Consider the following 13,056-nt stretch of genomic DNA (forward strand, 5'->3'; position numbering starts at 1 on the left):
CACCAACATTAGCAGCAAAAAGGCTTGAAAAAACAATCTTAAGCTAGTACTAGTTCTGCACCAAACAGCAGATAGACAAAGTGCTTAGAAGTTGAAGAGTCAGATATTTTCTTTGGAAGTTGGTGGAGACCAAAAACGGAGCTAAAAGAAGGGCAACTATTGGACTAACATTGCCATATCACTGCTGGTTGTGTAAACAGGTAACTGTTTGCTCAAATGTTTGCCATATCAACTTAAAAGGTGACTTTGTGAGTCAGTTTTGTGTGCAGATGCAACAATAAATGAGCCAGGAATTTGTGTTTCAGTTTTAAGATTTTTTTTGTATTGTGGCAAGGCAACCGAGTGAAAACAAACAAAAAGAAATATCTTGACGCTTAAACATACTTGCACTCTTTCCATTTTATTGGCTTTTTGTTTTACAAAAACAGGTATGAGAGAATGCATAGACGGAGCCACATTTAGAGCAGGCTCATCAATGACAACATGGGGAAAAAAAACAAAGGGCGTCAGGCGAAGGCAACAATTTATTTAAAATGATAAAAACAACACTGTTTGCAGGTATTCTTCTGAATGCATACATACTCCTACGGTCTCTTACACACAAGACACGACTAAATGACACGCGGTTGTCATTTCAGCTAGCGTACAAAAAAAACAAAAAAAAAAAAAAAAAACACATACACACACTCTTTACTGGCACACAATGCAAAAGTGTGGGTGCAAAACAATAACCATGGGATGCAGGGGAAAATACATCATTTGATACAAGTGACAGAGATGCATATAACCATACAGTTCAAGTGTAGTGAACTGACCCTTTAATCAGACAGGTACAGTCGACTCATACTACATGCATAGACTGTCCTGTTTTAAAACCCATACGAGTGTAGCCAGCACCATGATACACAAACGTCCAATCACTACTAGCAGCAACAGGTCACTTCGTGGACGTCTCACTACATGAAGAGTGTGTGTGTGTGTGTGTGTGTTGATGGTATTGTACCGCGTGTGTGCGCATTGACAACATCTCTGAGAAGGTTTGCACGATGAGGGTAATCTAATGCATCCTTCATGCATAATGTAAAACTCAAAAAAGCCTTCACATTGAGGGTCACGTGAATAATTCCAGTGGAGAAAAGCGTACAACGGTGCCGAGAAAGCGAGCGTAATCGAATAACTGCGTATTACGCCCCAATGACCGGCCTTTCCCGTCCACGGGAACCGGGCAAGCTTAATTAATGCCGCACATCAGCGTACAACAAAACTCGTTGTTAGCATCGCGGGCCAAGTTATACTGTTTTTAAAGTTTGCAGTTTGTGGTGAAAATGCACAGTTAGAAACAGGTTAGGTTCTTGTGTCGTGTGATTACAGAAGGAAGGTTAGCTCCAAGGTTACTACGGATACGTGAGGAGATGGTAAAACACTGCTTTTTTGTCTTTTGTACAGTTTGAGATGTGACATAAAAATGCTAAACAAACCAACAAACAAACAAAAACAAGCAGAGAGCAAGTACCTTTCCAATTCCAAGACATCTGAGACTACATGAAACACTGACAAACAAAAGAGCTGTTTCATTTTTTTTTAAAAAGGGTTGAAGTGCAACTAGTTTGTTGGAAGGGAATCAACAAAAAATAATTACCGTTTTCTTTGTTATACTGGTCTGTATTTAGTTAATGTGCACTTATGAACGGCGTATTCCTGGCCGCTTTCCACCAAACCAACTGAACCGTACAAGTTTCCAGAGTAAACTCCTTTGAGGATTGTCCTCGCCTGTAAAACTAGCCTGGATTCTCCGACTGAGGAAAAGAAGACTAAATCCGAGAGACATTGAAAAAAAAAAAAAAACAAAGTACTACAAGAACAACATGGTTGTTTGCGAACACATAACAACTAACGGGAAAATCACCCCTCGCCTCTAAAAGAAAACGCACTACTGCGTTGGCATTTTTGCCATTACTGGGCAGAGAAATGCAACACAATCACGTTTTAATATATCTATCAATGTTACGATTAGTTAAAATTTGTTAATATTTATTTTCAATTCACAGCATGGGTCAGTGTTTTACTTCCTTGCCTTTAGTGAAGTTATTACATTCCAGTAGTAAAATGTTCCGACTATATTCTGGTTTAGTTTGCCGACTTTTTATCTAACCTTAGCGACAACTCTTCTTCCACATATGGTTAACACAAACATGTACGGGGCCAGAGGTCGACGTCATTATGTGGACACTTCACTTAGCATTGCGAGGATGTTGCGACCAGTATCTGGGAATGCTGATAACCTTTAGCTGAGTTGCGTCTATGGCGAGTTTACAATGTGTAGAAGGTTCGCTACACTGTACCAGTGTACGACTCTACGTTTCTACACCCTTCATTGTCCTGACGGGTCAACTGGAGCTCCGCCACCTCTCGCAGCCATTGGTCTACATTTTCACACAAGGCACGTATCTCATTCAAACCCACCCACCCCACCCTGCAATCCTCGTTCTCGACTCAACCACATTCAAGCCCTGATTTCTTCTACCCGCCAACTCGAGAACCCTCGTCAGATACTTTGGCTCGCGACTGACTCTGCCATCTTTGCCTTGTGGCCCTCTAGTGGCGCTCTAATGGGATGCAGGGAATGCTGCATGATACTATTCGTCAAATATTTTAAGAACTGATTTGCAGCATGACCACAAAGTACTGCTGGAGGGGCTCTTATATCCACAAGGTAGTAAAGATTGAAATTACTGTACTTTACTTCATTATTAGTTAGAGGCAGAATATACTGTAACTCAGGTCCTTTCTTCAGTACTCTGAATCGGAACTTGCAGAGGCAACTCATATAACCAAAAGGAGAAAAGGATGGGATTAAAATGATAATAAGGGCAACTGTTTCTTTGCCACTGCTACACCAAGATCTCCCAAAACCAACGTGAGGAACTTTTTCAGTCCTCCTCCGTGTGCCATGTGGTTATAAAAACAAAACTGCCAACTTATTTCTAACAACCACTCGCTGAGACAAAAGGTCATCGTGCTGCCTCTGTCCTCCTCTGGCGAGCGGGTTGTTGCGCTAGCTGGTGTGCAGTCGCTCTCTTTCTTTTTTCAGGGGGCAGGGTTACACATAATGTCGAAGTTGGTGGGGGAAGACTTTTAACCGTTCAGGAGGTAGACCACTAGCTCGTAGGTGCACATCATGATGGCGGTGTTGGGGATCTGTCGGACCAGGTGGGTGGTGAGGCCGCGGTACAGGGCGCGGTAGCCCTCCTCTTTGGGCACTGTTCTTAGAGTCTGGAAGAAGGAGTTATACTTGGTGCCCTCCTCGCGTAGCCTGGTGCGGATCACTTCTGCAATGTGAAAAGGACAGGAAATGGTTAAAAGGAGAAGAGCTGATTAATCAGCCGATCATCAGCTAAATCGCTAATCCCAAATTCTTACCATGAGGATAAGCGATAGATGTGGCACAAGTCTTGGAGGTGGCAGCAGCGAGCATCATCCCAACAAAGTCTGAAGCGTCTTTGGATGTCTCCTCTTCCTCGTCCATGTTCTGTGGCGTCTTGGCCTCCAAGAGGCGGCGTTTGATGTTTTCATAGATCACAAAGTGGATCACAGTCTCTGAGATGCCGGCGTAGGATGCCGACATACCCTTGTAGAAGCCTCGCAGGCCGTCTGTCTGATACACCCGCCGCACACACTCAAACGCACTCATCCTTCGCTCTCCTCGATTCCTGAGAAGAAAAAAAAACACACATTTACTCAACAACAATACAGGTGAATGTAAAGATTGACTCCTTGATTATATCATAACACCCGCACAATCTCCGCCTTCTGCTCCAGCTTAATGTTTGTTTGTGTTTGAAGCATCTTTTTGTATCTTTTCTACCATATAATAACACATTTCAAATGCAACTTACGGAAACGATCTCCCACGAGAAGTATGCAACGTCACAAGCATCAACTATTTCACTGGTGACTGGTGAAACTGGATCATATTTGTTGAAGAAAATGTGTTCTGGTTTTCCCTCTGATGTCCCCCAGTAAAGTAAACTATATGTGTACTGTAGCTGCTGTTAGCTAATGTTAACTCGATTTGTTAGCCAGGCTGCCTGAACTGTGAGCGCAGAGCGTGGGGGAGTGAGCCGACGGGGGACCTGCTGTGCTGGTTCTTGTGCCAGAAACAGGGCTGGGCGAGTTGGCAATGTAAATGGGCTCGGCAGACACAATGACAGAGGTGAAAAGACTGCAGGTAATATTGACAGAGGAAGTAATGTAATCATACAAAAATCAGGTGAACAGCTGTCCGTATTTATGACAGTGGCATTGCACTTTGAAACTGGGTGTAGTAAACTGTAAAAATTCCACAGCATCTTATATATTCCATAGCATCTCATGTTTTACACAGCATTTTTTTAAAAACAAAAGGACAATTGTGGAATAAAACCCTTTATAGTGGCACAGTGACAATGTGTGGAAGTGGTCGTGAGCATTTGCATTTATGAAAACCATGTGCTCACGCTCTGGTGACATTCTCTACCTTGCGTCTAGCTGTAGACGGGTCTTTATGAGCCATATTGGATTAGTTGCTGTGATGGCTGTAAAACCTGTGGAGGGGAAAACAAGAAAAACATTACATTTTGTTCAAAGTCTAAAAAGTTCATTGTCAAGTGGGCTAGTGATACAATAAACTAACACTCCAAGGTAAGTGCAAATGTTCTTTCAGCTGCATTCATGTTGATGAGGTTAAAACTAAGTTAAAAATATGAAATGTAAAAGGCACAAAGGCAGCTTAGAGAGGAGAAAAGTAGCCCCTCGATACTATACTATTATCCTGGGAGCTACTGAATGTCATAAAACTTATTATATAATTATAACACAGTCCAAATAGCTGAAGAACAAAACAAACAAACTGTTTCTTACGCATTGATGCTAGATGTTAATGGAGTAGAGGACAGACAGTCAGAGAGAGAAAGAGAAGAACCACATAGAAAAAAAAGAAGCACAGATCTGTGGTGAGTACTCACGCAGACCCAAGTTACTCCTCACAGATGCAACTAGAGACCCCTGGTGGTGCAGGGGTCCATGCCTTTGCGAGGGGGGAGAGCTACGGTAGAGTTTAAGCCTAAAACAGACACAGGCTTGTGTGTAGCAAAATGACCGGCATGTAACCAAATTTTTTTTTTTTTACTTCCCTCCTCCACCCACCTCCAACCTACTATGCTCACAAGGATTTACCCCCACTTTATCCCAGCCTCATGTGAAATGAGCACACACCCCCCACCACCCACCAAGACCACCACCGAAACCACGAAGGGACAGAGCACAGTTGAAGGTTTGTTAATTCAAAAACTCCCTTGATATAAAGTTTTATAAAGCTTTGTTTAGACTAACTACAGCCTGACCAATGCTGGATAAGTGGTGGAAGAAGAAGCAGCCAGCCCTAAGCTCTGCTGTCCGTATCATGTATCATCGCACATATGAGATTAATCGCTGCGCCGTCGTCACCTTGTCACCTGTCAGTTCTGCTCCGCCTGGTCTCATGCTGCATGCTCTCATGTGGATCGCCACCAGAGAAATATGTTTATATATACACACATATACACGCTGACAAATACTGACCTTGACCGAGTTGTTGAAAGGTCTGAGTCATGGTGTGCTAAAAGCGACGGCACACTGAACTTGTCAGATTCACCCCCCCACACACACACACACTGGCTGGCTGACTGACTGACCCACATTTTAATGGTTCAGCTTTCTGAGTTGGATCAGAGTGACATGATGCATCTTATGCAACACCAACGTCAACGATACCCTTGACATACAAAAGGGTCAGAGAATAATGACGACAGTATCTATACCTAGCTTTTCAGCACGTTTGGTGTTTTGTGAGTGTATCTGGGTAAAAGGTGAGGGAAACAGGATAAGCTCGTTTTTGAAAACACATAGGGTCTTCACATGGTGGTTGGCGTGTTCTGTTGGTCATTTTTTCCACCGTGGGTCAAAAGAGAACTCTTGAATTTAAAAACACAACACAAACTGGTTCTACCGCTGCTTGCTCTCCAAATAAGAGATCAAAAGCTTAAAGCTGCCCTACGGCACGCATTACCCAGCCTGACTCGACATGTAAACCCGCCGTTTACCTACGACAACCAGCGCTGAACCCGAGCCGAAGTCCGCTGACTCAGCATTTCGTGACGGAAACATGCCCTAAACCTTCGCATGGTGGTGAACCAGTTACCTCGCATATATAGTTACCTGCCATCCCAGCCGACACCATGTGTACCTGCGTGGAGTCGGGTTCCAACACACCGTTCATTTTCTCTTTGGCAGTGGAGTAAGCAGCAAAGTAGATCGCTCTGTTGGAAGACAAAGAAGGGTCAGCGCATGTCACGCCGCCGCACGACAAAACAAGTCGTATATGCCATGTTTTTTTTTTGTCTTAGTGTTAAGATAATTAGTCCCAGCTGTGCGCCTCTGGCTTATTAATTACACTACATTAACAAGTAAAACATGTCCCCATGTCGGGTTTAGCTTAATGAGCTTAAAAATCCATCGAGTGTAAAGCCGAGAACGGAACCAAGAGTCTCAGCGAACCAGCCTGGTTAGACAAAGAGGCCATTCAGTAAGAAAAGGCACACATCTTGATTTGTTTTCGCTAATTAAAAAAGCTTGTAATGAGTGTTTTTTTGCTTCTCCGAGCACGGCGTGTGGTCTGGTTCACTGGTAATTATTTGCCAAATGTGCTCGGTCAGAAGTGCAATGATGCTTGAAGCTCATCGCTCACGATAAAGGACGGCGTTTGTGCGTTTGCTCAGTGTTTGGGCCTTGTTGCCTTCACCTCCACATCCACTTAGTCAGCATTCATTCACGTAAGACGCTAACAAAAACACTCTACCTGTGCTTAGCACCGGCACCTCTTTGCTGCAGCGTTAGCTGCTACCCGCTGCCATTAGCGTCCACTTTGCCGCTACCAATACCCACTGAGGGGTAATTAATGACGGTTCCCTTATATATGTTATCTAAGTGCAGTCGGGAACAGTGTTTTCAAGACGTGGCACAAATAGTGTTTTTTATTTTTTTGTTGTATTTCTGTTGCCATGTTTCAGTGCAGAGAAAGCTGTGTCACCGAGGAGTTACTGTGGCGGTTACATAACACGGCTCCTTCTCAGAGCCATGCCTCTTTAATAAACAGCCCATGTGCACACAACTGTCAGGAGAAATAGTAGTGCGTCATGTTGAGTGCACGTCAAATATGACTGAACCATTGAGTGAAAACAGCTGATATGAAACCCGTAAGATCAGACCGCCCAAGCCTTTGTTTAGTATAAAGTTTACGTCCCTAACATAAACTCCCTGATCAGAAGCACAGACATGATTGCCTGCATGATACCACGGCCGTGCAAATCCTGGCTCACCTAAAAGGAAAGCAGCCGTGGTTCATGTTATTGATTACTGCGAGCTTTTCCTGCTGTGACATTTTTAAATCTCTGCTGTGGAAAAGGCGTATGCCTAGCAACACCAGTTGATCTGTTTAGCTAGGGATGTGGGTTGAGGGTAATCATGTAAAAAAAATGCTGTCAATGTTAAGTCTTCTTTTCTGCTAAATGTTACACTGCAAATGTCAACATGCTGATCTTATATTTATATATATATATATTTAACATGCATATTGACAAGGTAATGCACATGTTAATATTTTTTTTTTTGCATTTGGCTTGGAGCATAGACTTACGAAGCTGCTGCTTGATGAAAGACCAACAACGTGAGATAATCTTGAAAGGCTGAGCCTTGGTGTGACACGATCTTTGTCTAACTATCTTATTTTCAAGTGTTTATTGAGGATTGCAGCGTAACGGGGCAGCTGCCATGACTGTAGACCTTCAGTCTTATTTCTTGGCTTTTCCTAACAGGGAGTAGTTGTGAGTCATTACTGGAAAATCATAACATCTCTACCAACAGAGTGTAGAGGTGTGTCTAAAATGTCAGAAACACTGTGGAAAAAGAAAGGAACACATTGTTTCCTAAAGCCCAACATGACATCTTCAAACAATCCCAAATATATATATATTATAAATATAGAAATATATTACTATCACATACGGTTAACAAAGACACAAAATACTCAGGTTTCAGCTGCTGAAACATTGTTTGACATTTGGCTTGAAAAAGTACCAACAAAAAAATCAAATATGTGTCTGATTTTTGTTGATTGACTAATCGGCAGTTCAACTTAACATTTTCAGTTCAATTCCATCAAATATTTCATTTGTCAAAGAGATACTGTTACTATTAGTGGACTAAGAATCTCTTCACTTTAGTTGTAAATGACAGCATCAGTGAGAGCTTACCTGGAAGGTGCCACACCCACCAAGTTTGGCCCCAAGCCCCTGAAGAGAGAGCGAGGTCCTTCTTTCTCCAATATCAACCTAAAGACGAAACAGAAAAATATATTATTATGGCTGTACCACCAAGGCCATGTGTATGCTTTAGGGCGTTACTTCTCACTGGTGGATGCACAGCATATTTTCAGTTGAGTGCTCACAGGGGAAAGATAGACTTGTGTACCTCCTCTTGACTCCGTTTTCAGGCTTTAGTAAACCATTTCAGAGACAATAGCTGTCCTACGAGTGCAGAGAATGTGAAATGTGAAAATGGTGGAAAAACCCCACAACTTGTGATACATTTCCAACACCCCTTTACCGGACTCCACATGGAGCCTGAGTTTTAGAAGACTGCATAAGGTTTCCGCTTTCAGGAGGAACTTTAACCTACATTCAAAGCCCGAAAACCAGCAGGGATCTAAGAATAGAAAAAGTTGTTTGCCCCTTCCAGCACTTTTATATTGTGGGGTGCGTTGTGGACACAAGTTTAGCATTAGATTTTAATATTAAGACGATGTTAGATAACAAATATGACATAACAGCAGATTACCAAAAAGTAATCATGAGCAAATACACATGATCTGCAAACCAGTTTCCAAGGAACGAGGAAAAGTTGTCCAGTTTAGCAGATCCACAGGGATTATACTACCAGGCCAACAGAACAAAGCTGTTACTGCCACAGTGAGTGGCACTTCATTTAAATGTGGCTTAGTTCAGTGATTTTGAAAAGTGGAATGGTGCCATCAAACACACTTTTTCCAGAGGCTCTGAGCAACCAGATGAGAGAGAGAGAGAGGGAGACCAGGCCATTCTCTTTCCTTATGAGGGGGCGGGAGGTCTGATTTCATAACGCATCACGACTGGCAATCTACCCAAAAACCAAGCGGTATTTAACCCAAGTGGCCATAAAGTATGAAAAGGGCCTGTGAATCAAAACTTACGAACAGCTCACAAGATAAAGAAGTAATAAAAGTCGGATCTGTAGTGAAATTTCCTGCTTGGCTAAAGTGACTGATGTTTGAGTAGTTGGGTTTCAGGGAGTGTTTGGCCTTGCCAAAGGGGGACATCTGCCAGACTAAACAACAGCAACAATAACATGGTGTCTGTTGAGGAAGGAAACAAACGTCTCTGGGAGGAGAAAGAATTTGCTACATATATGAAGAGCTTCACCCATTTTGGTTTGAAAGAAACAGCATAGACATGCACAAGATGCAGTTAATAGGTTAACTGGTGACTCTAAATTGCCTGTAGGTGAGATTGTGATTGGTCGTTTGTCTCTATGTGCCCATAAACTGGGTGTCCAGGATGTTCTCCCCCGTCAGCTGCAACCCTGGTTGGATGGATGAATACCGGATTCCCTCCCAGTTCTCAATTATTAACAATTGAGGGTATTCTTGAGGTCGGTACTTGAATAAATCAGCAGGTGACATGAGAGGACCATTAAATGTGTGTAATTTATGGTCTGTGTTCTACATTTCTTCAGAAGTAATTGATGAAAACATCTGCTCAACAAGCGAGTATGTTTTAGTTTAGCCTAATTTGTCATGTCAAATTGATGAAAAGACTTTCTGGCTTAGACGGCGGCCACCAGTGAGGGAGGACTCTCGGTGTTCACTCAGTGTTTTGATATGAGGAATATTATCTATTTTATCTAGATCGTTTTCGGATATCATTGAGTTCATATGTGAGTGAGTTTGCTGTTGTAAATATTGCTGCAAGATAATAATATAAACATTAATTTGTTAGTAATAAAAAAATAAGTGATATCAACAAAACACCAGACTGATAAGGAGTTTGAAGTATCGCTGCGATGATCCTGGTCATTGAGTACCCACTTGAGGCAGTGCAGGGGCCCCGGCGGGGCCACGCGGGCCACGCTGGCTCCGTTGACCGTGCTGAGCTGCACCTCAGACACATAGAGGGTGATGGTGGACGACTGCAGCCGGGTTTTCACGACTTCCAGTGGACAGGTCAATATGGCACCGACCGTGCCCCCACATCTGGAGGAGAGACAGAGATGGAGAAGGTTGGAGGTGACACAGCAAACAATCGGCGGTCCCAGTGGACACAGGACCACAATGAAACTGAATTCTAACGATCCCTGGCATGTAGATGAGAAATAGCAGTGTGGGAACAGAGAGTCAGTCAGGAATGCTTTCTGTTTCTTAGGGAACAGCAATCTTCTGTTCAGTGCCACGCCACATTCCAAAGTCATGGATTTATGTTTTTTTTTTGTACACAAATGAACCAAATAGAAGCTGTTTTTAGCCAGATTAATAGTCGGACCTTCGATTAGATTCAGCTGATAGAAAAAACAAATGTTTGTAGAGATGTTATGTTTCTCATTTTGCTGCTACATTTAACTGTGAATTATAAAAACACACATCTACACATTCACTCAACTGCTGAGCCAAGATTTATAGACCCACACAAACACTGTGCTGCATCCAGTGTATGACCAGCTCAGCCTTTTAGGAAGGTAACCACCTGTTCAGGTAACAAATCCAACTCAGACTGATAACAACAAACACAAAAACAACATCTACACGGACTACGCGAGGAACAAAACATGACCGGACCGTGTTGGGCAAGCGCACGGTCAGACTGGAGAATATATCAACAGTGTTGAGTGCCAGTGGTTATCTTTAGTTGGGGTTAATCTTCAATCCGCAACAAAGCAGAGATAGAGAGAGAGAATGTCCTGCCAGGATAGTTTTTGGCAGAGTCAGCCAGGTGCCGAGCAAACTATGGAAAAAGCCAAACATTGGCCCAGGAAGGAAGAGGAATAGCATGCATGAATGGGCGAAGAAGGATCTCAGTGAGATCAAATGAGACTCATTAAACTAGAAGCACACTTAATTTAGCTAGAATACAACCAAATACAGTCAAGTGTGGACACTCGACGACAAAAGAAATGCTCTATGTCACAGCTCGTTACCTTGATGGTCTCCTGGAGGGAAGACACAATAATGCTATGGTGTCATTTTGCTATGGGTGTATTGCAGGGATGTCCAAAGGCCCGACGCTTCATTTTTAGAATAGATTATTTATGACTTCAGATGTGAAGAGAACAGTGCATTTGTCATTTTTTTTGTATTTTTAAAATGTTAGTATTGGCACCCGGGCATATTCACATTGTCATATCTGGCCCTCTTTAAATCTCTATTGTTTCGCTTATTTTCTGCGGTTGCACACAACCGCTGACAGACTTTTCTGTGCACTGTGTTTCAAGACTGACAATTCAGGTTCACCCATCACTGCCTCTTGCCAGTGAATGCACTCACACAGTTCAGGTGTTGCATCACTCATCTTCCATACTTGTCTGTGGTTGCCTTAAAAATAGTTTCTCTTAGTTTCCTTCAAGTCTGCCCACGATTGTTTTGATGCACTGACACTGACACAATGGCCGAGTCACACTTCAGTCTTCAGACACCTAGAGTTGGCTCACTTGAAATACAGATATTAATAATTTATACTACTACTACTACTAATAATAATCTTTACATGTCGTGTCAAAGACTAACGCTGCCGCCAGCCTGCGATCTCATTCATACACTGAAATGTCATTGCAAACTTGTGACATTGAGCGTGAACTCCTACGGGTGCACATGCACGGACAAGCTTGGTTAGCTGTCATTTGACACACTGATAACATCACGATCCACGAGCTAACCCCCCAGTAATCACACAAACATATCATCATGTTTAAGTGTTAGCCACACGGGCTAGCGACGACACTTTAGCCCCCTGAGCTCGGAGCTAGCAGGCTAAAGACGTGAGAGCATACTCACCCTCCAGCAAACAGATGAACTAAGGTGTCTCTTTGACTCATTATGGATCATATTCGGGAACCGTCCACGGGGCACCATACGAGTGGGGGGGAGGCAGAGGGAGAGGACGTGAAGAAACGAAGGAGGAGGGGGGTGAAACGACCCCAAACCTAGCAAGCAGATGATACTCAGCGCGTCTGTGTTGTGGTGGAGGTCAGTTCGTGGAGAAAAAAAAAAAAAGGATATGTAACAGCTAACTTGGCTAGCTCACGTTAGCTCGCCAAAGCTAACGGGGTTTCCGGTGATAAAGGTCGATGTCAGGGCGACAGGTCTGCGTCTCCTTCTCCTGAAGCCGGGTGACGCTTCAGCATAGTGTGACTGTCTTTTTTTAATATTGGTGGGTAATTCCAGTCTTCCAGTACTAACAAGGCGACTGTAGGAGGGGAGCACACAGCTCAGCTCGGCCTCACTCACGTTGACGTGCCTTGGCTTTTCTAAAAGCCCTGCGGGTCAGGTCGCAATGTTTATCGACGAATGGGAAGCCGCAAAACAGATGCGCTGATTGGCTGGGATGTCCTTTGAGCCCGCCCCATCACTACTCTTTCACGTGATAGCGCTTTTATTTTGAAAGGATCACGATGACTGATATTAACTGATATAACGACGAAACTTATAACGCGCAGTTAACTCAACACTCTGGGTATTTTTTAAAATATGTCACATTTTAAGCCTGGCTTATTAATAACTTTTATATTTACTTTATTCAACTTTTATTTCACCATATCAACCTATTTATATACTGCGTTATTAGTCTATATGTGTTTATGATTGATAAAAAGTTGATGCATACTTAATTTTAGTTATTAAATGCCAAGAGCTGTGCATCTTTGGACCACTGATTCATCCGACTGGAGTGCAAATGCCTA

At 43.0% G+C, this 13,056-nt stretch overlaps 1 protein-coding gene across 1 annotated transcript; it reads right to left on the bottom strand.

The window, feature by feature from the left end:
• Positions 1-381: 381 nt before the first annotated feature.
• LOC104919383 (solute carrier family 25 member 36-A) lies at positions 382-12,651 on the bottom strand. The gene is made up of 7 exons (XM_010731391.3): positions 12,152-12,651; positions 10,196-10,360; positions 8,328-8,405; positions 6,235-6,335; positions 4,517-4,583; positions 3,421-3,710; positions 382-3,329 (listed from the first exon to the last, which is right to left on the bottom strand). The coding sequence occupies exons 1-7, from the start codon at positions 12,190-12,192 to the stop codon at positions 3,136-3,138; spliced, it is 936 nt and encodes a 311-aa protein (XP_010729693.1). The 5' UTR covers positions 12,193-12,651; the 3' UTR covers positions 382-3,135.
• Between the last annotated feature and the right edge of the window lie 405 nt (positions 12,652-13,056).

Source organism: Larimichthys crocea, chromosome VII (assembly GCF_000972845.2).
Source record: "Larimichthys crocea isolate SSNF chromosome VII, L_crocea_2.0, whole genome shotgun sequence".
In the NCBI taxonomy this organism is placed as follows: domain Eukaryota; kingdom Metazoa; phylum Chordata; class Actinopteri; family Sciaenidae; genus Larimichthys; species Larimichthys crocea.